The 25,155-nt window shown below is 43.1% G+C and overlaps 2 protein-coding genes across 11 annotated transcripts in view; one reads left to right on the top strand and one right to left on the bottom strand.

Moving 5' to 3' along the window:
* Positions 1-21,945, top strand: part of EP400 (E1A binding protein p400) — a 144,870-nt gene extending 122,925 nt beyond the window's left edge. For 7 of the 8 annotated variants that reach the window (XM_085859265.1, XM_085859266.1, XM_085859268.1 and 4 more), the window contains 13 exons: positions 1,460-1,538; positions 3,798-3,926; positions 7,138-7,186; positions 9,015-9,118; positions 9,383-9,548; positions 12,007-12,246; positions 12,496-12,620; positions 12,787-12,912; positions 13,125-13,260; positions 13,516-13,688; positions 13,785-13,880; positions 16,200-16,271; positions 20,937-21,945. In XM_085859265.1, coding sequence (XP_085715391.1) covers positions 1,460-1,538; positions 3,798-3,926; positions 7,138-7,186; positions 9,015-9,118; positions 9,383-9,548; positions 12,007-12,246; positions 12,496-12,620; positions 12,787-12,912; positions 13,125-13,260; positions 13,516-13,688; positions 13,785-13,880; positions 16,200-16,271; positions 20,937-21,245 — 1,804 coding nt within the window. In that variant the 3' untranslated portion in view covers positions 21,246-21,945. The remainder of the gene's footprint in view (positions 1-1,459; positions 1,539-3,797; positions 3,927-7,137; positions 7,187-9,014; positions 9,119-9,382; positions 9,549-12,006; positions 12,247-12,495; positions 12,621-12,786; positions 12,913-13,124; positions 13,261-13,515; positions 13,689-13,784; positions 13,881-16,199; positions 16,272-20,936) is intronic. The other variant, XM_085859264.1, reaches the window with a different exon arrangement.
* Positions 21,946-22,229: 284 nt separating this feature from the next.
* The window catches only part of LOC147010730 (V-type proton ATPase 116 kDa subunit a 2-like), a 46,814-nt gene continuing 43,888 nt past the window's right edge, over positions 22,230-25,155 (bottom strand). For all 3 annotated transcript variants that reach the window (XM_085859298.1, XM_085859297.1, XM_085859299.1), the window contains exons 20-21: positions 23,795-23,996; positions 22,230-22,434 (exon numbers count right to left, since the gene is read on the bottom strand). In XM_085859298.1, coding sequence (XP_085715424.1) covers positions 22,341-22,434; positions 23,795-23,996 — 296 coding nt within the window. In that variant the 3' untranslated portion in view covers positions 22,230-22,340. The remainder of the gene's footprint in view (positions 22,435-23,794; positions 23,997-25,155) is intronic.

The raw sequence follows: 25,155 nt of genomic DNA, 5'->3' as shown, positions 1-25,155 counted from the left end.
GTTATGATCGACTTCCCAGGGTGCAAAAAAGTTTACGATAAAGTCATCAGTCACGTGATTTGGCTGCCATGTTGCATTAAAGGTGAACACCTTTTAAAAATCTTCAAAAGCGTTCAACCGATTGATGTGAAATATGGCACACATGATTGACTACCCCTGGGGAATATATATGTTGACGGTGAAGTCATAGGTCACGTTGTTTGAAATTGCCTCGCATCGGACAAAGGGCGCTTGGGTAATCCTTTTGGAAATTTTTTTTGAGTCTTTTAAGGCTTGTGGAGGAGCTTGTATGTAAATCTAATTTAAGAGAAGGACATGAAGAGAACTGTGTATTTTAGTATCATTTGCAGGGGCATCAAGAGATGATGGATAATTCACAGCATGAGGCATTTGAACCTCAGTTCTCAACATCATGTGCTGTTTGTGCTTTGGAGATATGCCAAATAGGTCTCCTCCATTTTATACCACTCCCATTGCGAAGCATATATAATTATAAATTTTATTTTATTTTTTAAACGTTGGCATGACTTGAACCATTGTATCTTGTTCGTACAATGTTTTTGAATGGCTGTCGTACGAAACGAAAATGCCTCCGAGTGCTCATCTCATGATGTTCATGGTCATGAGCCCGTATTCTCACTACCGAACACTGTTCCATGGTGTACTCAAACAGGATGTAACGAGATATGGAGCACCCAGTACTAACCATGCATTGTATGTTGCATGTTTGGAACAAATATAGAATGGTCTGGACACAACCTTGTCCTTTAAGCAATTTCTGTCCAAGCTTCTCATTAGCATTCAAGCATTTTAAATAAAAATACATCCCAGCTCACATTAATGAATTCATTCTGATAAATGGCAGTCAACCTATTTTACTTACCAAGGAGCATACTCCCATTACATGGACATTAAACGGGTGTCCCATCTGTTGGCATTAGTTGGTGGGTGTTAAAGTTCCCACGGTGTCGTTTGCGAAGAGTAGGCGAGCTATCGCCGGCACCATGAACAAATTACAAATTTCTGCCCTAACCTTCGTTGAATGTCAGGCCTGGTCAGTCGGTTCGTGAAAGACTTGGGCCAAGCTTCCCCCATCCAACCCCACAAAAACATGGGAATAATTGTGGCCCTTAATGATGAAGGAGCATACTCCAACACCAATCTCCTGGGATTTAACATTAACTCAACAGTGAGCATTCTGGTCAGTAATTCCCTTATTTTTATCACGTTAGAAAATTGCAGTTGGTAGACTCGTGAAACAACAGTGAACACACCTCGTACATGTGGCTCCTAAACAACTGGACAGACGACCGACAACTGGTGTTGGTGTTGAAAACAACTGGTGTTGGTATTGAAAATCAACATCCTTAAAGGAAGATAGTTCCCATTATTGTCAACTGGATGAATTATTAATATTTTTGGTCAATTTTGTAAAATCTGTTGTAACTCCTTTTTCCAGCGGCATCATCTATGACAAGCCGCTCACTCCGTTGCAAGTTGCAGCTCTTCGTGCAGATCGTATCGCAAAAGAGAAGAAGGTACTTTTGGGGTTTGTTCCCGCTCACAACCCAGACCCCAGTTGTGTACATGCATCTGTCTGTCTATCTTATTTCTTGTTGTCCCAGCTCTTTTTGTCCCCCACCCCTCCGACCTCATCGGAGGGGTGAGGGTCATTTAAATGATCTCCATCCGATCGACCGATCATCTTGTCCACATACTTTTGTGTACGTGATGTTTCAAAAACCATTGAACATTTAGCTTTCATATTGCAGATATCTATTCCTCGTGACATTAGATGACGGCAGTGATTGGCTGAATTCTGTTTCCATAGCAACCATCTCGGTAACTTGGCTAGTGTATGCAATGTTTCAAAAACCGTTCAATATTTAGCTTTCATATTGCACAGATCTCTTCGTCATACCACCGAAAAGGTGGGAGACCTACAATATCAGCTCCTTGTACACAGTGTTTTCCCTTCACATGGTTTCCATTATAACAATTGCCACTGTTGTCTGAACGAGCAAATTTAAACTGTTTATATTCAAGTGCAGAACTTGTTCATCAACAAAAGTTGTTTGAGCAAAGATTGCGGGAAATAGAGTGAAACGCTGATGGGCAGTTTGTTCAGCCTATTCTGGCTGAGGAATTTCATTTCGAAGCCCCATTAGGTGAAATGTAGAAAATAGTTTAATAATCTTGGTATTGGATTTCATTTTGCTCACATATCCTAATTATGAGGTTGTGCCCTTTCAATGGTGGGGACAGGCTGGGGATGGGGGTTGAGGGTGGTGGAATGGTGGAGTGAGGGGCTCGGGGAGTTCTCGTGAAATGAGTTATCAATACGATGACTCGTCCACAGAACAGATCTGTTCTTTATCTAGATTCTAGACAGACGTATTCTACTTCCACTACAAGGCTGATAGGATGGCCTAGATGTATGCCCACTCACCTAATAAGCTGTCTGGTCTGGGTTTGAATCCCAGCACAGCTATATAGACTGTCATCCCGGTGTTTCACAGACAGGATGATTTATCAATGTGGGTGCTATCCCGCGGATGGACGTTAAAAGGGAATCCTGTCTGCCAGCATTTCATTGGTGGATGTTAAAGATCCTATGGTGTCCTTCACGAAGAGTCGGTGAGCCATAGAGCAGGAATTTGGAATTTGTTCACGGTGCTGGCTAACCAACAGAGGGCATTGCATTGCATCAGCGGCACAGCCGCGCCCTCAGCCAATGATGCTACCCACAGCCTTGTGCTACATACAGAGAAGACTACTACCACTACCCCTCCCCCTCCTCTTCCTCCTTCTCCCATTTTCCCATACGAAGGGGTTGGTCAGCTGATCTTATCCTTCCAGGTCTTTTTGATTGCATCCTTCCAGGTCTCAAATCCACATGTCTTTTCTCCTGCATGTCCATTGAAGTCCCCACCTCTTGTTAACTTCTCAGAAACATATACTTTTTGCACAACATCCTCTAATTCTTCCCAAAAACCTTATCTCCTCTTCACTCAAGTTTACTTGTGGTGCATAAGCTGCCATTACATTTATTTTTTCACATGTATAAGCCTTCAATTTCATGATTCTACTGCTGTATCTCAACACTTGCAAACTTTCTCGATAACCTTTCCTGCAACTAATACACCAACAACCCCTTCAGCTTCTTCCCCTATTGACCAAAACAAGTTGTACTTTTCCTGTCCTGTGTCAGTTGTGCTTGCCTCTTAACCTCTCCATCTCATGACCTGCACATAACACACGAGAGATCTAAAATCTTTTTCTTTCTTCACATTTCCACCACTTCCAGACTTGTCCCACTCATTAGTAGAAGTAACACTCAACATTACCTCTACTACCTTATTTTCCTGTCCACCAGAGTTGTGCTGGGGAACAGCATCAAGCTGTTTGCCATCACAGTGATTACCATGGTAATCAAATCCATTTCCCATGGTTTGTTAGCATTTGCTTGATGTAGGCAGGTGGACGAGTCCATGGGGTACTACGGGCCATACCCAGCCCACTTTCCGATGGAAGTAATTTGTTTGCTTCCTTGTTTACGTCGTTATTGACTTATTTATTTTTATAAATAATATCATTCATTCGTTCTTTTTTTTTTTTTTTTTTCTTCTAAACATGTCATTTATTCTTCCTCTGTACAAAAGTAGTATTGACACTCATCCATGATGTGTCTTTTGCATTGTGCAGTCTGACCATGTGGTGTCGCATGACATGAGGTGTAATATGTTAACTCTGTCGATTAATTGTGTTGTGCCTGGGCAAATTTATGATGACCTCAGGCGTTGGCAGAGCAACAACGGCAGCAAATAGCAGTGGCTCAGCAGCAGCAACAACAGCAGGTTGCACAGCAATCCCTTGTACAAGCTGCTGCGGCAACGAATAATGGATCTACCATCGCAGCTAACCTGGTAAGCATGATTACAACACCTTCCTCGCACCCATGCACCGTCAGCTTTCTGATATTCGTAGACTTACGAATACCCCCACAATGCAGTTAATAACCGCATCACAAAGGCCGTGAAAGACATTGCTGGACATGTCGGACTTTCCTTTTATTTTTGAACCATGAGGTACGTTAATTTTTACAAGCAGGTAGGTGTACAAAGCACAGCATGCACAGGTAGTATTCTATCGGTGTTTGTCTCAGAGGTTTTCTCCATGGGATTTGTCGAGCGAATGCAGCATTATCACTCCTCTGTAAAATGCTCGATACATGTTCATGAAATATTATGCTTGGGCACTATATGTGGAGGATAATCTTTTCTATTAAAAAAAAGTTTTGATCTCAGTTTTATTTTAATACCTCAGGGAAACTGTCTTTGCATAAATATTGTTTTATTCGTTGGAACACGTCTAAACGTCATTGATTTCACTGTGCCATCTATATAGAATGGAGCAAGTGTTTATGTATGTATGTATGTGTCTACTTGATATCCGTTCGTTGGACAGTCGGTCTGACACCACCCACAATTGTGACCTGGAAAAAAAAAATCATACGTCCGCTATTTTGGTAAGCCAGACATCTTCGAAAGTGTCATATTCACAATCACCATGCCCAACCGATAAGTTTTCCGTTCAGTGCAAAATAACCAACGCGACTGTTAAAAGGATCATCGACTATCGAAAGGTTGGAGCCGTTTTGCGTCATGGGATTTGTGAAGGCGACTACTTATCGGCCTCGGATGTTTCAGGCCTCTGGTGTTGGCCGTTGAGCCAGTGCAATTGGAATTATCTGAGCTATATAACCACAATGTATTCTATATATATATATATATATATATATATATATATATATATATATATATATATATATATATATATATATATATATATATATATATATATATATATATATATATATATATATATATATGTGCAATTATGCACATGAGCAGTACACTAGTTTTTGCTTCATGTACGTAACCTGTTAATTTTTATTTTCGGGAGCAATCGAGGCAGTGGTTTGTTGCCTCTACACTGCCCAAATAAAGGGATGTGTCAGAAGAATGTGTTGCATGCTTGGAACAACATCACCCACAGGGCGCGTTCTCAGCCAGTGATAATAATCGATAACCAGTTGGGACCCGTGGAAATTCCGCGTAATGTAAAATGTGATTTCAAGTTTTCAACTTCCCCCAAACCCCCCAACCACCCCCTGCCCCCCCCACTTCAATGCTTCAATTTTTTTCTCCTAATTCTCTGCTCCCCATCCCAAACCCCAACTCTCTATTCTCCCCTTCCCTTTTCTTCTTCAAATCCCCACCGAAGTCAAATGCCCGAATGATAAAAAAAAAAACCAGCATGTACTGTTCCTACGTTGTTCTTCTTCCTTTTCGTAAAGAACAATGTTAAAAGTAAATAACGACAATCTTTAATTGACGATCTCTTCCCCTTTCTTCCTGTTGTTAGCAACATTCCTGTTCTCGGTTTGTTAAGAACAATGTTAAAAGTCAATAATAATAAAAATGTTTAATTCGCAATCTCGTGAGATTCTGTATCTCGCAATTCTCAGTAAAAATAGCGGTTAAGGAAGCAAAATGATCAAAAACAAACATATATAAGGTCATTCGTAATGGAAAATAATTATATGCAATCGGAATTCTTCGGACAAAGACCTTTTTTTAATGAAATGGGTTTTATGGTCCCAGACCAACTAGTTTTAGAGAAAATCGTCATCTGAACAGACAGAGCAACTTGCAAACAGAAATAGTGTATTATTATTATTATTATTATTATTATTGTACAAAATGAGTCCCTTTGTGACACATTTCAATGTTGGGTCAAGATCTGTGACATATAACCACCGAATGGCATATTGATTTCAAGATTAGGTGATACACATTACCACATGGCAGGTCACACACCCAGAGAAAACTCCATGAGATTGTGAAGAACAAGCGGATAAACAATGGAATTCGCGTCACTCGTGAAAATTACCATCACATTTGAAAATCTGAGCACCTCATAGTTGTGTAACGTGCAAGTGTAGAGAAACGTGTTTCAATCCCCAACCATACCATCGACGGTCTATAAGGAGAGCACTGCTCTCCTTGTAGGTCACTAATGGTATGGTTTGGGGGTGGATGCCGAAATCCATCCATCCATCCATCCATCCATTGGGACCATACTCTGTACAGAGCATTGGTGCTGCTTTATACAGTGTCCTTGGCTATTGGGCACAATCCTGGATGGGTCGCCACTCCAACACAGGATACCAGCAAGCTGGCACTAATTTTGCCGACCTCAGAAGGATGACAGGCAGAGTCAACCCCATCTGGTATTAATTCAACAGCTGAGTGGGATTTGAACTCGGTATCCTTGGATCCCAAGCCCACCACCCGAACCATCAAGCCAACACCAGGCATATGGATGACCAACTGGTTCTCTGAAATCAAACCGTTGCTCAAAAGGAAAAGATTTGAAGCATCTGGTCTACAAATGCTCGATAGTTTATTTTAATTTTTACCTCCGCCACCAAAGGTGCATGGAGGTTATGTTTTCATCCCTGTCTGCTTGTCTGTTTGTGAGCGGGATATCTCAAAAGTTATGAACGGATTCGCACAAAACTTGGTGGAGAGGTGCAAGGACGAACTGATTCGATTTTGGTGAAGATCCTGATCCGTATAAAAGAATTTAAAATTCAAAATAACAATTAAGTGATTCTTTTCACCATTGAGAGATGGGGCCAAAATCGATATATAGCCTGATGTTTCCAAAAGTTATGGACAGATTGGGATGAAACTTGCTGGATGAGTTGGGATGCAGATCTGATCTTTAAGTGGGATTCAAAACTTCAAATGTTTAGCCTGACGGAGGTATGCGCTCTACCGAGTGCCGTTCTGGCATTAACTTTTATCATCACTTTGCTGCCAAATTCACAATCGTTAATTTGTGTCTTCCTTCTATTTCCTCCCTTTTGGCTTTCTTCGTTGAAACCCAACTCATTGTGCACAGATTTCTTTGTTGGTGCTCGGTACACTATTTTTTTTTTTTAGCTTTTGTTTCATTGGTCGTGAATCCTCATTTTCCCAAAGCAAAAACTGAAAATCCAAATAAACATGTGCATCACACTTTCCGAATGAAAGCAACTGTAATCACTCGCCTCCCCTCCCCCCTCAGCCTGGGAGCAGCAATAAAGTGGCCGTTGTTGGTACAAGTATGCAGACAGGTAAGTTTTGGTTCTTATGTCATTGTTTTCCAAATTGTATGCCTCATTTGCTTAATGTTCCATCTTTGTTTTCTCCAGTGTTTTGGAGCCCATGTTATCGAGTTGGAAACGAGCTTTCCAAATTGTGAAATGTAGACAAATTCTACTTTGATTTTAATTGTTGCTGGACATTGAGCAGTCGTTTGTACAATATTGTGGCTCGTGGAAGAGCATGGTGATGGGAGGTAAAAGGAACAAGCTGACATTGGGACAGTGGAGCCACATTTGGATGTGGTGATAACCTGAAAGTAAGAAGTTTGGATTAGTTGTGATTAATGATTGAAGGTCGGGATGGGAGGGGGCAGTATCACAAGATGGTGGTGACCACCTGCTTTTGAAGCCCTGGAGGGGAGAATGGGATTTCACGATTGAATGAATCCGGCTCCACCAGCAGTATAAAAGAGGGACAAAAGAGTTAAGGTGTGCATTGTCTGGATTTTGGGAGTATAACCAGGAAGGGGGTTGCTGGAAGAATGTCTGCATACTTGAGGAACTGGTGATGGTCGGAGGGTTGCAAGAGCAGAGTGAGCAATACCAGAGGAGGAAAAAAAAAAAACCAGGCCACAAACCTGTCTGTGATGAGAGAGCAGTGGGCCGGGTGCTTCATCTTCTTAGTGGGAAATGACAACTTTGGCTTCCACAGCATCCAGGCAAGAGGTCAGAATCAAGGGCACCAGCCCACTGTTTCTGAAAACCTACCAAGCTACGGCTCTTCGAGAATGACGGGTTTCATAGAATAGCTCGTATATGCAATGCTCTGAGGGTGGGTGAACTACCAATATTGGGCAAATATTAACATTATGGAGAAGACGAGGGTCAATCATAACCTTTTGTTGGTGTAGTCAATCGTTTTTCTAAAACTCAGCCATTCTGATTTGCAGCTGATAGCATGGTAGTCACAGCTGCCTGATCCAGGCCTTAAACCCAGTTGTTGGGAAAATTGACAACACAGACTGGTGATTTCATCATCCTGCACACAGATATTTCATCAATGCAAATCTTTTAGCAAAGTACCCCAATAGTAATGGTGAGTGTGCAAGGTACAGCCTCGCACTCCAGCAACTGTCCTGACAGGATGGTGCAGAGGTAGTACACTTTCCTTTGGACCTTCATCGGCATTATGGTTAGGACCTTCACAAAGCAGGATGTTGCATCACAAAGTACACCGTCACTCGGATGGGATCTGTCCATTCCGTCGTCATCTCGTGGATGTTACATCCCACGGTGCTTTGACAGAACAGGCAAGTTATCAGCCGGTGCCCTGAACAAATTCTAAACAACCTGCTCTAACCTGTTTGTGTATTCCAAATGCCTCGTTGGCATTGCCATGCGCTCAGCAAGTGACGCTACCCGCAGCCATGTGCTGCATATGAAAGAAGAATAGCTCCATTGCTGTTGTATCGGATTCATCGTAAATGATTTTGTAACACGTTTACCGATGTTTAAAAAAAAAAAAAAAAAAATAGGGTTTTTTTTCTTCTGTTTTTTTCGTAACTTAAGCATGAACAAAATGGCACAACTTTTCCTGAGTGGTGATTACTTTTTATCTTTGTTATATAGATCACATCTCCTCGGTTGTTTGGGCATTTGTTGTGCTGTGGGATTTATGGATCTTTCTGTAATACCAAATTATCATGTATTCTCCTTAAAAACATGTTTTGAACCACAAGCTGAGTTAAAAAAAATAAAAATTGAAGCCATACTTGTATCCGTTTATCAATTGCTCAGCTCAGCTTAAAAACAAAATTCCACGTTTTCCAAAACCTTTCATCCACCATTCGTTTTCCAGCTTCAGTGGCGGGCAACGTGCTGGTCAGTGCGATGAATGCTGTGGTGCCGGGGAATCTTCAAGCTATTGGGAAGCGCATCACTGCACAAACGATTCCAGCGACTGTAAGTGAAAGTGAAAGGCTCTCTTCCCTTTTCTTTGCTTTGTGGGAATGCTAACATGCAAAGATGGGGGGGGGGGTGGCTGGTGGGTTGGGAATTGAAGCCCCAATTGAATATGAATGTGAGATCTACTACTTTATGTTCACCATGTGGCGTGCAGTTTACTGCTTTGAGGACATGATGAACGAGGCTGTGGCGTGCAGGTCCCTAATTGTCTATAATTCCTTCCTCCCCCAACAATAATTATTTTCTCAACCTCAATTGCAGGTTTCAGGTTTATCTCCGGTGGCGCTAACACAGCAAAGGGGTTCCGGTAGCCCAGGTCCAGTGTCCTCTGAGGTGGTGACTATAGCAACAGCTCAGGTGACACGAGCCATGACCACAGTAACCAGTACATTGGTACAAGGTCAAAGAGCACTGCAGGTCAGCTCAGGTGAGAAGGTGAAAGTGATTTGTCATATGTCAGGGATCTTTTCTAAAACATTTTATTTTATTTTTAATAGAATTAGAAACATTATTGGTGCATTTGCACAAATCTGATGATCGAGTGAAATGCAGAATTGAATTTCCAGTCTTTTTTGGGAAGTGGAAAGGGAGGAGGAGAGGGTTGGGTAATTGCTTTAACATGACATTACAAAAAAATGATTAGTACAGATATCAAGGCTCATGGAGAAACTAAATGATTGATCAAACTAGAGAGTTCACAGAAAACCTTATCCTGCGCAGTCTTGAGATAAAGGACACGGAAAGTACTGTTTCCGTGAAATTTAGTTCAAGTACTGTTAAACTGGAGCTTTTCGAAAGTGCCAACGAGGCAGTTTGTGTTCTGCAGTGTTTAAGGAGATAATCCAATTAAAATAAAATAAAAGTTTTGAAGGCTGAAGGAAAAAAAAAAAAAAACTTTTTTCATAAGTTTACTGTTATCGATGTCTTTTACACATCATCTTTTACACCACCTTATTTAACAAATTACGTCAGTTCGTCGTGCCTGTTTGTGTCCGTGCCTGTTGTTTGTGTCTTTAAAACAGCCAACGTCTTGTTTGGAATGATTTTCAATTTTGTTTGACTGCCAGACAGGCAGACAGACTAAAAAATTTTACATTGGTCCTCTGCACGTGCGCACTCAGAACGACATTCCATACAATTTATTAAATTCAGAGCCAAAGCACTGCTAAAGTACAGGTTCGTGTTCTCTTGTGTTCAGTACCGGTATTCTGCATTCAATTGAATGGTTCCTCGATCATAGAATGATGTCTGTAGACAGACAGACAGACAGTGAACCGATTGCTCAACCCCACTTTTGTGCTTTGTGTGCGGGGTAAATATGACTTATCATGTATAAAGTGCAACAATTTTGCTTGCAGAACGGCTTCCTTAACGCAAAGCTGCAGGCTTAACATTTGGGTGAAATGGGGGTGATAAAGCAACTACTTTCATTCAGTGCTGTACCAATTTGCACAAACTGCTTTGTCTCAAATGCTCAATTAATGTTGGTTGCCCTGTTTTGAAGAGATATCTGGGTCATCTGTAGCTTTGCACCTTTGTACCTTCGTCGATAGAAGCAGCTGTCCCGTCAAATTTCCACTTGCCTTTTCCCCTGGTCGTGCGCAATACCTTGTAAAAGACAGCACCAAATAGCGAATACATTTAGACTCTGGAGCATGTTTGTGTAACATGCCCTTTACAGATTTGCTTGTCATTATCAAGGCCAAGATTTGTTAATCACCGGCGACTCTTATCGAACAAGTTGTGCAATTGATGTGGGTGACTTAGCCGCATCCTCGTGTTTTTAGCTGCAGCATCTTCATTGCATTACTTGGTTTTCAGCGACGTAACGATTTATCGGGTGTCTATTTTTTCTACGGAATTGCCAAGTATCCACCTGAGAGCAGAGATACCTTTGGAGAGGAATAAACAAAGGCCACCGAAAAGCAAAGCAGGTCGATGTATTCAGTAGTACTCTTATTAAACGAGTACCGGTCATTGGATAAACGACCGACCAATCTATATGTGAGCGAATCTGTGTTTGTTCCTTTATACGTTTTTCCAAACCTTGGGCCAATCCCCCAAAAGTTGCTGTACCACTTAAATTTCACACCTGGAAGGTCAACGTCGCAGTAATTATTAATGAAATTGATGTGAAAACGTGGAATAATGGTGCTTTCGACGATCGAGCGTCATACATCAGGTGCCTCAGAATGGAAAAGTGTATATACAAAGGGTCCTCGATCTCAGTGTGACGAACAAGGAAATAAGGCCATTTGACTCATCAATGCCGTGTTGCACTCCCATGTTAAATTTTGTCACAAGTGTAAAATTTCCATTTCTTTGCTCAAATGTTGTGTGTGTTGTTTTTTTTTTGCTGGTTGTTTCTTCCTGCAAGTGTTGTGTCCCTCTACCATACTGTTGGTGTTCCCCCCCTTTCCACTGTGTTCATTTATTTCGGACTTTGCTTATTTTGACATTCTTTGCGAACAATAATGTTATTGATGCTTTTGTAAAGTCTAAATAACCTTATCTTGATAAGGGTGACCCAACTTGTCATGGATAACTGAAACAGAAAAAAAAGTTTGTGTTCGTTGGCTGTCGACGAGAGTAGTTTTCACTTAATAGCTCGGCAGTGTGACAGCACAACAGAAATTGCAATTGCTCTTCGATGAAAATCCCAAGTGGCGAACACTGCGATGGGACGACCATCGGCGATAACGGTTGCCAGTTTAAAGGTCGTTTTATATTATATTTATAATATATACTTCTTTTTATTTGTAACGCTGTCTGTAAACTAAGATGTGCCTCAATGTCATTTGGAGTGCTCATTTGGACATTGTTGCAACAACCTATTGATAGTTCAATTGTTTAGAATTCCTTCAACGATATCCTCATTCTTACAGCTACAATGCAGCCTGGGAAAACAGTGGCACAAGGGCAGGTGCAGCTGTTCAGGCAACAGACAGTAACACTGCAACAGCTTCAGCAGCAACAGCAACAACAGCTTCAGCAACATCTCCAGCAACAGCAGCAAGCAGGAACCACCACAGTTGTGTCGCAGGCAGGCCCTGGCACAGTGGCACTGCAGCCATTGCAGCTTCAGCAAGCGACGGTGGTTGGAGTATCCCCACAAGCTCTCACCGGTACGATTCGTGTGCGCTTTGTAGTACGAGGGGTAACTTTGATTGGCAAGACCGTGGAGATTATAGCACATTAGGAGGAATCTTAAGATTTGATGCCCTGACAGTAATTGTTAATAGTTATGAAATTGTATCGGTGATTAATTATCGTTACGTTTCTGAACCGGGCCCCATCGTTGAAACAATTGCTGGAGAATATAACCATTTGGTGCCCTTTGTATGGGGCACATATTCACCGTGACACATTTTCAGGTGTGTCCCAGCCAGCCTTGGTAGGAGGGAACCAGCAGTCAGCGGTCGTGGTCACACAGATAGCTCCTGTTGTGTCTACAGCCACAGGGCAGGTCAAGCAGGCTTATTTACAGCGCTGCATACCGGTGAGTTCATTGTTCCTTCTGGAAACCTCGTTAAATAATCTTCTGATGGAATTTCTGAAATTTGGTTCGAGTTTGTTTTGGTGACATGAAAAAAGAAAAAAAAAAGACAAGTGTTGGATTTACACCAGTGACATATGTGCACTTGTATGCATAACCCTATATTTAGCAGGACCAAATCAAGCCACTGCAGTATAAAGCTACGGTACAGCAGCAGCAGCAGCAAGTCACAGTGACAACGCACAAGCCCGTGGCATCTAGATCAAATGTCCTGCCTGTACCCACCGGCACACAGGTGAGAACATTATACTTTCCCATGAACCTTTTGTACATGCTTGGATTGGGCAGTCATGTGCCACTTTTGTCTCACTGTCCAATTAACAGCTTGGGTTCAAGCCCAGAATGATGGATGACGTGAAGGACAGTTGATGATCTTTGGATAGTAAAAACATGAACACAATTACTCCGAGTGGATGTGATGCCCGAGTTCATCATGTTTTCCTCTAGGTTCGTACACCGCAGCCCGCCCAACTCACAGTCAAGACCTCAGTGATGACTCCCTTGACGTCTATTTCCACGGCCACCATCTCGCTGCCTATTAGCTTCAGCCAATCCACAAAGGCGCCAACAGTGACACCTGCTGGTTGGTCATTTCCGTTTGCTTGCTGTGTAAACTCCCGCGTTGTCGCAAAGCAAATTGGGTTGCTTTCTATTATTTGACTATTTTAACCCACCATATAATTTTACAACAGAATAGTAAATACGGTAATGTAAAAATTTTTTTTCTAGTTTTAATTCAACTCCATTCTGCATTGAATTGCAATTAGTTTGTGCACAGATGACATTTGTATGGAAGCAAAAAGGAACACGAACCATATTGGTAATCGCTGTATTACAGGAGCTACGCTGTTGAAAACCCAGCCACTGGCTCTGCAATCTGTTGGTGTGCTCAAGTCTCAGCAGGCTTTGAAGCATGCTCAAGAGGTACAGGCCCAGGCAAACAAGGCGGGGCAGATGCAAGCTCAGCGGGGCACGCCACTCTCGCAAACTGGCGCGCTCACAACGCTCAAGGTGAGAAGATGGTGTTTCTGGACCCAGGCATGCCCTGTCATTCTTAAAACTCCTTGTAAAAGAAAAAAAAAGAAACCTTTATCTCTCTGTTTTCAGCCAGTGACACTACAGCCTCAGAAGATGACCTACACGGCCGCCTCTCCGAGTCCCCAGCAGATTGCATCCTCTTCCACCGTTAAAGCTCCATTTGTTGTAAGCCTCTCACTCACAGCTATCGTGGTCACTCAGAAGCCCGGTACGGTGGCAGGATTTGGTCTCTTCACTGTGATTCACCACGCTCAGCTTTTATCTTGCATGCTGTGCCACAGGCACGGCTTTGCTGACCACCATCATAACCAGTTCCACCACACCACTGGGACTGAGAACAGTCTGATAATTATTTGGTGGTGCAAACAATAAACTAGTTCTAAATTTCCATCAAGTACTGGAATTAAACTCGCTCAAAAAGCCATGTTACGCTGATTATCTCATCCGCTTCAGCTGGCAATGCAAGTTGCAAATAAACTTTGCCAGTTGAAGCCGATTGGGTCATCCGTGTAGTGTCTCATTTTGATTGAGTTTCATTCCAGTTCTTCATACAATCTCCTCATTGTGATTAAAAAAATGTATGTATACAATATCAAGGCTTGTATTGGAGGTAAAACACTGTCTGTATAGCAAGGGGAGCAGGAGACAAGAGGGGTGGGAAAGGGAAGCACAAAACGGTGGGAAACAGAGACATCAGGAGATCTGTGGAAGGGAGCGGGATGGGGCGGGGAACACGGAGTATACAAGATGGACATTACAGGGACTTTCAGGAAGGAAAGCAGGGAATTTGAAGGAGGTGGGTTTAGGGTGGATTAGTGGGGGTATAAAAGATTGAGGTTTTGGATGGGGGAAGAGAAGAAATGGTGGTAAACAGCTGTTTTGAAGACCTGGAGGGAAGAGTGGGATTGAAGAGTGTATGGGAGTTTGTTCCAAAGGTGGGGAAAAAAGAATGAAGGTGAGCAGTGATTCTTGAATTTGGTAGTTTTACCAGAAGGGTTTACTGGCAGACCTTGAGCGCCCTGCGGAAATATGGGCGGGACAGATCAGACAGAATGGGGGTGGGGGGGAGGGCGCGAGGCCAGAGAGGAGACTGTAGAAGACAGAAAGATCACCAACCTACCTGCCGGTGAAAGAGTGAGAAACCCAAAGACTCGGCCTCATCGCAGGAGATACCAATGATCCTAAAAGCCTTGGTTTCCACAGTATGAATCCGAGAAAGGTGATGCAGGAGCACCAGCCCAGAGGGGAGAGCAGTACTCCATCAGGCTGCCGATGAAAGCTTTGCATGTGGTCAGGAGCTCAGTTGTGCCAAGTAAGGATTTTCCTTGATGGAGGATGCCCAGTCGGTGATTGGCTTTGGAGGCCAGCTTGGAAATGTGGCTTTCCTTAGACGCTAAGAGAGATCATGGCAGATAGTGAGACCCAAAAGCTTGAATGAAGGGACTTCTTCGAGGGGATTGTTAAGAAAGTAGATTGGGGAAGGGGGTGGGGGTGGGGGGGTTCTGTACGGTCCTTTCTTAGAGACATAGTGAGATTTGTCAGGATTGGACCAGCTTGTGATTTTACCCAGGTCTGCAGAGAGTGACGAGGCTACTGCTTGCCAATCTGAGGGATGACAGATGGTACGGCAGAGGGTGGAGTCATCAGCAAAGAGATATAGAGGATTTTCCAGAGTCAGAGAGATCATTGATGAAAACCAGAAAATGAACAGGGCCCAGAACAATGCTTTGAGGAACTCCAGCCTGGACAGGAAGAGGGGATGAGAGAATTCCATTTAGGGCCAAGTTGGCTACGACAGGAGAGGAAGTCTGCGAGCCATGAGTGAAGATGGCCTTGGATACCATAGGAAGAGAGTGGTGAGCAGGCCGGGGTGCTAGACCGTATCAAAAGCACACGATATGTTGAGGGAGATGTTTCTGTTCTCATGTCTAGCATTGAGGACTTCCATCCATTGTTGGGAGAGCAGAAGCAGCATATCCAGGGAAGAGTGACCTGGTCTGAAACCAAATTGATGATCGGAAATCAAGCCATTGGAGAAGAGGAAGGATTTGATGTCAGAATCAATGATGGATTCCATAACCTTGCTGATGATTGGGAGAAGGCTGATTGGTCTGTCGATGCAGGGATCTGTTTTTGCACCTTTTATATGCATAGCAGCAATTTTTGCTGATTTTGAAGCAGAAGGCAGACGACATTGAGCAAAGGAGAGGGTGAATGGAAGAGAGAGGTTGAGCAAAAGCAACAGGTAGGTTTTTAGGACACGAGGGCTGATGCTGTCTGTATCAGTTGCAGAATCTGTCTGAATCGTAACTTACTGGATGAATAATAACTTTCATCAATTTAGTTATGTTGTTCTATCTATTTTGAGCCTTATTTATTGGCAGCTCACGTGATTGAAGGGCTTTGATTCAAAAGCCGTAGTCACGCTCATCACCAATTATAATCCATGACGCCATTTTGGTCTTTCTTCCTTTTCCGCTGCAGATGTCCAAGCTGTCTCAAACTATGATCGGAGCAGTGCAGCAGTTAGTTTCCATGCCTACCTCATCCCAACACGTATGTAGTCTTATTTTAACCATCTGATTCTAGTGTGCACATTTGCCACTTTAAAATGTGCTTTTCATGATGGAAGTTGGTGCCAGTCGTTGCACTTTCACCTCAATCATTAGCTTTGAACATTCACATGTTGTACGAGTCAGGGAGCACCATGGTTTTGGTGGACAGCTCATGCTGTATTTGTTTGCCCAATGTTTTTTTTTTTTTTTTCAAACTTCAGACCTTCCTGAACAATATTCCAGAGGGTAATCTTCTGAGATCAGTGTACCTCACTGAAAATTACGTTTACATGTATACCGCGGGGTTTTTGAGAGTTAATTCAGCGACATATGCAATTTCCCCGTGTATTCAACAACAAAAAATGATACCAATCAAAATGACCAGAATGATGAGGTACATTGCATTAACGAAACAAGAGGCAAATACATGATGTATGTATTATTCGAATGAGAGAGACAATAATGAAAAATTTGAGAAAATCGTTTTGGGTTGAGCCATTAGCATCACATGCAAATGACCTTATCTACATCAATACTCACGTAATATCATTGTTCCATCCATCGTAATCATCCCCATTCAACCCTCGACCACAACACACATACAGGTTTCCGATGAGATCCAATATTCACACAAATTTTAATAACAATTCAACCTTACCCCCTTATTTTGGGCACGATGTCTGAATGTTGATCAATTTTCAACAAGGTGCATGTCAGAAGGCTCAAGTAAGATTAATATATTGCCCTTTTCTCATTATGTTCATGAAAATGATATCGTTCATTTCACGGTGTGTGATTGATTCAATCAATGTCACTATCCTCTGAACCATCAGTTTCAGTGAGCATTTCACGTTTCAGTGCTCACTCACATTTGCCCTCATTTCCTTCAAATTTTCAAGCCACACATCATGGCACTTGATATTTGTGGCAAGAGCAGTTGCGAGGGCAATTACTTGTCACACATTTGCAGCTTGTGAGAGATTGTGTGAGCTCTGGAAATGGCGACAATATCATAGGCACTGGCAGCAAATATTCTCCCATCTTCCAACTGAATGATGTGGCTGGAGGCAAGATTGGAATGGCGATGTGTGCTGTTTTCTGAACCATCGTAGCAAAGACGCATCTCAATGGATGCTGCTTGAATGCATCTTCTCAAGCGGGCAAACATCTAAAGTCCTTCGCGTTTCTATCAGCGATGAACAGATGGGTACGAAGTGCTGCTAATGGAGAGAACGATGTTCCACCACACAATGCCATCAACAAGTTCGCAGCTGCTCTTACGATTCATCTGTCACCTCTAAGTTGCGCTTTCTCCATATCTTGCAAGAGCTTTACAACCTATTTGATGACAAAGCTTCAAGACCTTTGTCTTGCCAATGCCATAGATGAAGTTTGTGTCATCTTTTCCAGAGAAGGCATAAAAGAAAGGCTGGAGGTTGCAGTCGCTCAGGCCCAGAAGCTTTGTCAACTCATGAACAGGCACCCACTGATCAAGAGTTTGTTTGTTTTTTTCACTCCACCACTTGACATCATTTAGCAGTGCAGTTCAATAGTACACCAGCATTACCACAATGTCAGTGTCATTGCCATAGACCACAAACACGTTCAACGCCCAATTGCTAAGCACTGAATATAGCATATAGCACGGTCTGTGCAACACATTCCCCCTGGCTTGATGCTCGACCGGTAACATCGATGATGCCAGCTGATGACATATACTTTTTTCTCATCGACAAATTCACTAGAGGTACAAATCCGTCTTGACGACTTTCTGGTTCTCTGCCTTCTCCCAAGTACAGCACAGGAAATCTTGGAGCTTTTTCTTGTTGTTTTTGGACGTGATGAACTCCTTGAAGGGTGGCGGCTTGATTGTCCCACTGATCTCATACTCTGAGGTTTGTGGCCACTCCATCCGTCGTCGTTCTCATCCTTTAAGATTCCACGTGGTTGTACCTTTCCCTGGGGAAATGGACACTGATGCAGTTGGCTGGCAGTGTCCACATGAACTTGTGCAGAAGTCTGACTTGGTACTGATTGAATGTTTCACCTTCAAGAAACTCATGTTGGATGAAGCACATTGCGTCCACAATTAAGACAGTACTCTTGTCTGATTCTGGCAAAGTAGCCATTTCTTCCAGACGAGATTCTTTCAACAAGATTGCAAGCCATGCTGATTTGTTTTTGTGATGCATCTGCCAATCTGACTCTTTATAGTGATGGTGGAACTCTTGAGCATTCATATTTGCCTATTGTCTTTGAGTTTATATCCATTCCTTCAGCTTTGAATTGAAGAATGTGCTTGAGAATGGTCACCTCGTTTATCAACTGCTCCTCCTGCTTTTGAGGTCAGCTCTGCTGATAGTTTTGAATGCATTTCTTCAAATGTGTGAAGCTCTACTTTTTAACTCTAAGTTTTGCTTCAAACATGTCTACTTCGTTCTTCCCAATTTACTGAAGGTTTGTGAGGTCGTTCTTAATGACTTCAGTTACAATTAGGATAGTTTTTCTGGGCGTAGAACGGGCCTTGTCATGTGATATTTACACAATACACAGCTATTACCATCAATGGTGGCTCCGTCTTAATGTGCAGAAGACCTCCTGCTCAGCTTTCAACTGAGCAATAAGGACACCAATCGATAACTACAAGCTTGATTGAATTGGTTCTCAAACTCCTTTTACCAACACACCGACCTACCTTGGTATTAAGTTGGATAGGGCCCTTACTTTCTGCAACCATTCTTAGGATGTGGCTAGAAAAATGGCAGCAAGGGTTAACCTACTAAGGAAACAAGCAGGCCATGACTGGGGAGCAGATTTCATAACCCTATGCTCTACCACACTGCCATTGGTGCATGCTCCAGCAGAGTAATGTGTTGCTGCTTGAGGTAGAAGCATGCACACAAGCAAAGTGGATGTCCAGCTTAATTCTACCCTAATCAATGGCTGCCTCAGACTGACACCCACCCACCACCTCTCTCTCTCTCTCTCCTTGCTGGCATCCCACCTCACCACCTAAGGTGAGAAGCAACAACCAGACATGCTGCACTTAAAGATTTTGACTCAAAGTTCATCCCCTCCACAACAAGATGCATGAACCACTGCAAACTCAATGATTCAAGTCAGAAACCTTTTCAGCAGGGCAGCCCAGTCTTTTATTGAGGCTGACAGCTCAGAGTGCAGATACCAGTGGCTCCTCTCAGAGTGGAAAAGGAGGCAATCTGAAAGCAGATTACACCATCTGCCACCAATTTCCACTTCTCCAGCTGGCTTCAGACTTCCAAGAAAGGAGTGGTGCCACCTGAAGACTGTGTACAGGCAATGGATGCTTTAAAGCTTGCATATATTCCTGGAACCTGGCTGACACAGCAAGCTGTGATTGTGGAGAGCCCCAAACTGCAGAATACTTGGTGGAAGAGTGTCCCATCCACCAGTTGGTAGGAGGTTGTAATGCTCTTGCACAATTTGATCGGCAGGCCCAAGAATGGTTTATGATCTGCTCGGTTTACATCTTGAATGACTGACGATTGGACCACACAGAAGAAGAAGTAGTTTAGTTGCTGCCTGTCCTGTTGCTATATTAGGCATGTCGGTCGAGTTGATCATGTTCTGTGTGATGCACTCAGTTATGTTGTTAACAGATTTGGGTTTTCCTTCCTCATGATACGGATGCTCGCCATTGCTCATTGGAATGTTTATCATATATTTGAGCTGTGATTAAACTTCCAAAGACACTGGTTTTGTGTACAACCACTTGGCTCTTGCTTTGGCATCCAGAGTTATACCAGTCAAACCATTGGAGCGTGGCATAAGGTCCCACGCGGCGCGATCGATGCCCGTAAGTCCGGATTGATGTTTTATGTTCACAGGCCAAAAATACAGTCTGCAGTGTGATAATCATCTGGACATTCTCCCGAATGCATCGGTGCTCTCTCGCTTATATAAACACTAACGGAACAAAATTAATTCGCTCAATACACATTTTATCTAACTTATTTCATGAATATACAGTCATATATCTGTAAGAGAGGAAAAATAAGTTACATACTGATAGCATTCCATCATGCACCATGTAAGAAATCAATCAACATTCCAGCATCGCGCCCAAAATAAGGGGGTACGGTTGAATTATTATTAAAATTTGTGTGAACATCGCATCTCATCAGAAACCTGTATATGTAGTGTGGTAGAGGGTTGAATGAGGATGATTTTGATGTTTGGAACAAAGATATTAAGCGAGTATTGATGTCGATAAAGGTCATTTTTATATGATCGTAATGGTTACATAGAGACATCTCTGGCTGGAACCAGAAATATTTTCTCGAAATTGTTTCATTTATGCAATGTGCTTCATCATTCTGGTCATTTTGATTGGTTGCATTATTATCGCTGAATCGTCTCTCGGAAATCCCGCGGTATAAATGCAAACACTTTTCACGGTGAGGTACACTGATCTCAGAAGGTTGCTTCTCTGGAATATTGTGTTGGAAGGTCTGAAGTTTTGAAAAACCAAAAAAAAAAAAACCATGAGGAAACCAACTATAACATGCGGTGTCCACAACTTCCAAAATATGGGGTTGTGCTCCCTGATTATACTGTTGTCACTTCTCCCATTACTTCAATTTCCTTGTCTTTACGCCTTCTTTGAATGTTCCCCTTCCACTTGCAGGGCCAGACCATAACACTGACGCAAGGCACTCAACCCCTGCAGATTGTGTCGCCGGCCACGGCTGTTGGTGCGACACGAGTTCTGCAGCAGCAGCTTCTCCAACCCCAAGCTCCGGTTCAGACACAGCAGGTCCAAGCTCCTGCAACAGTCAGCTCACAACTCATTCAAACGCCACTGACTGGAACGGCACCTTCCCCAAGCTCCATTCCACCGGGACCACCAGCTGTGGATGGGCACGGAGCCCTACCTGCCGGTCACGCTCGGGGAGGACATGTGGCCAGGCAGTGGAACCCCGGCAAATCCAGCTGAGATAAAAAGTTGAGAGTCAGCCCAAAATGGTCAATTTTGTATATTTGAATTTGTTTTGATGCGAGCAAGGTTTCACCTCTGGCAAGCATGATTTCTTTGCAGTCCTGCCTCTAATAACATTCAAACTTGGCACAACAGCAATCAAACACTGAGCTAAGCATGTGTGAGCTTGAAACAGCACCTGTTAAACTTTTCCACTGTGAAAGTAATTTGTAAAATTTTATACAGAACCTTTGTTCGTTTGTTTGTTTGTCTTTCTCAGTTAATCAATTGTTTAAATTATTATTTTTTATTATATTGTACTGAATGTGCATGTTCTTGTTTCCTGGAAGCTAGTTTTGGTATAAGTTGCCATGCCATTGAGGCTTGTTCCTGAGGCCATAAAAAAACAAGACCTTGCCCATCAGTGAACACAGCCGTGAAAGTCAATTGAAACGAGTGACCATTTGATTAACTTTTGTTGATGAAACAGGCCTTTGGCATAGTTTCACAGGGAGGGTGTGGGTGTGCAGGAACTGTCCTTAAAAAGCTTGGTACAAAAATAAATTGTGGTAATTTATTTTTGGTGCCTCCTTTACAGACATCCTGTGGTACATATAAAGTTCAAATGTACACATTTGATAATCCTAAAAATTTGTCACACCTGTGAGGAAATGTTAAAATATTCCCCCATCCCAAATAAAATGTTCAAGTTCTCCAACTGAGTGACAATTTGCATTAAGATGACCAAGCTGACACTTGGAGGTATTCTATTGCACATGAATAACTTTGAACAGAAGACCTACTGTAGTGACCCACAAGTGTTAAACAAGCCAAATAGATAAAGGCAGGTTTTATTGTTTGTTTGGCACTTATTTTTAACATCGTCTTACCAGGGCACTCCTCCATCTCCCCAACCCCCCTCCCCCAACCTTTCCAATCTGCAGCCCTTTCATTTGATTTAAATTTTCAATCATGAGACAAAGCAAATTACTTTGAATAATATTAAAGTAGCAGCACCAACAAACGAGTGATTTTTATTATTATTTTTGTAACGAAGGGTCGGCTGAATATCAGCCAAAAATCATGGGATTCCATGAAACCGCCAAGGGAATCCTATTGAAACACACCTCCCTCAAGTATGGATTTGAAAGAAAATGGAGTGAACTTGTAACCTGTTCCAGTGTAGAACTTGCTCTGAAACTCCACCCTTGAGAGGAAAGGTTGAAGAAAACAATAATCAAAACCTTGGGACAAATTATGTGCATTATATTAACCCTAATCCCTCCACAGGACTTTTGTCCTTTCTCTCACATGGGGGAGAGGATGCATACAGGAGAAGAGAGAGAAGAGACAGATAATTGTCAAAATCCAGAACAATTGCTTTAAGAAGAGCAGTTGAAATAGAGTTGTCCTTTTACTCAATGAAATCTATCATGTATAATTAATATCTCTGTCTCTGTCTCTGTCTCTCTCCCTCTCTCACCTCACACCACACAAACACACACACCTCTCAAACCTCTCACCCTCCTTCTCTCACACACCACACACCTCACTCACACACACCTTGCACACGTCTCACACACACACACACACCCCTCTCTCTCTCTCTCTTTCTCTTTCTCTCTCTCCTCACACCTCACAAACCTCACACCGGTCACATCTCACAACCCGCACACCTCACACACCTCTCACCTCACGCCCCTCTCACACATCTCACACCTCACACCCCTCACACACACAAACATCTCACGCCCCTCTCACACATCTCACACCTCACACCCCTCACACACACAAACATCTCACACACCCCTCACACCCACACACCTCTCTCTCTCTCTCTCTCTCTTACACAGCTCACACCTCACACCCCTCTCTTTCTCTCACCTCACACCTCTCTCGCCTCTCCCTCACACCTCTCACACACAAACCTCTCACCCTCTCTCCCTCCCCCTCTCTCTCCCTCCCCTCACACACCTCTCTACCTCGTCTCTCACACCTCACACCTCTCACACCTACCTCTCACATGTCTCACTTCTCACACACCTCTACCTCATCTCACAGACACCTCTCGCACCTCACACCTCTCCCAACCTTCTCTCTATCTCTCACACCTCTCCCTCTACCTCACACCTCACACACACATCTCTCACATCTCTCTCGCACCTCACACCTCTCACCTCACACCCCTCTCACACACCTCACCCTCTCTCTCTCTACCTCGTCTCACACCTCACACCTCTTCCTCTCTCGCACCTACACACCTCACACCTCTTTCTCATACCTCTCCCTCTCTCACACCCTTCTCTCTATCTCTCTCACACATCTCTCCTATCCCTCACACCTCTCTCCCTCTACTACACACCTTTCACTACCTCGTCTCTCACCTCACACCTCTCCCTCTCACACCTCTCTCCTCTCTATCTCACACCTCCCTCTCACCGCTCACACCCCTCCCTCTCAGTCACACCCCTCCCTCTCTCTGTCACACCTCACCTAAACTTTGTTCCTTGGTGAAGGTAATAAAAAAAATAAGCCAGACTTTCACTCTATTGACTGATCATGGTTACCAATGCAGACGTAACGCGTGCAGGAATGCTGATAAGCCTTCCATGATGATCAGCACGGAGAAAGTCAGCGTCACAAACAAGGCAAACGAAGGAAATAGGAGGATGGCGCCAAGAGCACGACGTGCCCAAAGTTCTGCACTCAGAACCCGAGGCAGTTGCAGAGCTGAACTCATAACCATTTCCCACAACACTTCAGAGAGTTCTGAATAAGGGCAATAAAAATAAGAACAATGCTTCTAAATCGGAAATTATTAGTTAATAAAAACCTCAAAAAAACAAAACAAGTACAAAAGAGAAAAGGTGGAAATACAATTGTACAAGTTTCTTGTCATGTAATCAACGTTGTTTAGTCATTGCTCACATTCACCTCAATCAGGGCACAAGATAAATCATCAAAGCTTGTCCACAAAATGCAACCTGCGGTGTCGACTGAACCAAACGTCTTCTCTCTCTCTCCCTCCCTCTGACCCTTCTCTCCTCTCTCAAACAAACCGATCAGATTTTTCTCTGCTTCCTCACGGTGTTTTTCAGATCGACCAAAATCTAACTGTCGCACTCTTGTCTGTGTGACAACTCCTTGTTTGTTTGAGAAATGCCAGCAAGTTGACAACTTCCTGGGGAAATGGAATCTGGCCTTGTCATTAGTTCTTCACAGGTGGTTTTGCCTCAAAGAATGTGGTCAGCTCTTCCAATAAAACATCGAGCTGGATATCCTGCATGCTTGTTTTTGTTTTGGGGGTTGGGGGGTTATTTTCTGGGCCATTTGAGGAAGAAATTTCTGATTTACATTCATTAACTGGTTGGTTCTGGTTTTTGAGCAACACTCGGTTCTCTCCAGGGGTCTCTGCCGACTTTCTCAAAGATAAGTTTGCAGTCGTTTGTCGCGTTTTGACCGTTTATTTTGTTGCCTCCATGTTTTATGTGTGTTCCTAGTTCGGTTTTGTCTCAAAACTTGTGTTATTTGGTGAGTTTCCGTCGGTCTTATCATATCGGGTTTCCCTGAGGCTGACCCGTCTTCCCATTAATGTGCACGATGGTGTTTATTTGGATTTTCTCCTTATTACTATCAGTTTATTTTCTTCACTTTTCCCTCCACCCTCATAATACCTTAAAATGTAAAAAAAAAATACAACAAAAAACCAACACCCTCAAACCTGTCTCCCTCCTCCAAATCCTGATGGTGTCGAGTTCAGCCTGTTTCTGGTGCATGTTGACCCTCCACCCCTCCCTCACCTCAAATGGCCGCACAGCAGATACCGCACGAGAAAAGTCTGAATGTCTAAACTCCGTGTTTGCTTCTAAATCTTGTGTCCCAAACCCATCGCTTTGGGTAACCTGTCTTGACTCTGTGTTCTTTTCTC

Source organism: Eptatretus burgeri, chromosome 16 (genome assembly GCF_056783735.1).
Source record: "Eptatretus burgeri isolate ZD-2024b chromosome 16, Ebu_testis_v1, whole genome shotgun sequence".
NCBI classification, from domain to species: domain Eukaryota; kingdom Metazoa; phylum Chordata; class Myxini; order Myxiniformes; family Myxinidae; genus Eptatretus; species Eptatretus burgeri.
The sequence above is the reverse complement of the archived record's forward strand: the minus strand, read 5'-3'. Positions and strand labels throughout refer to the sequence as shown.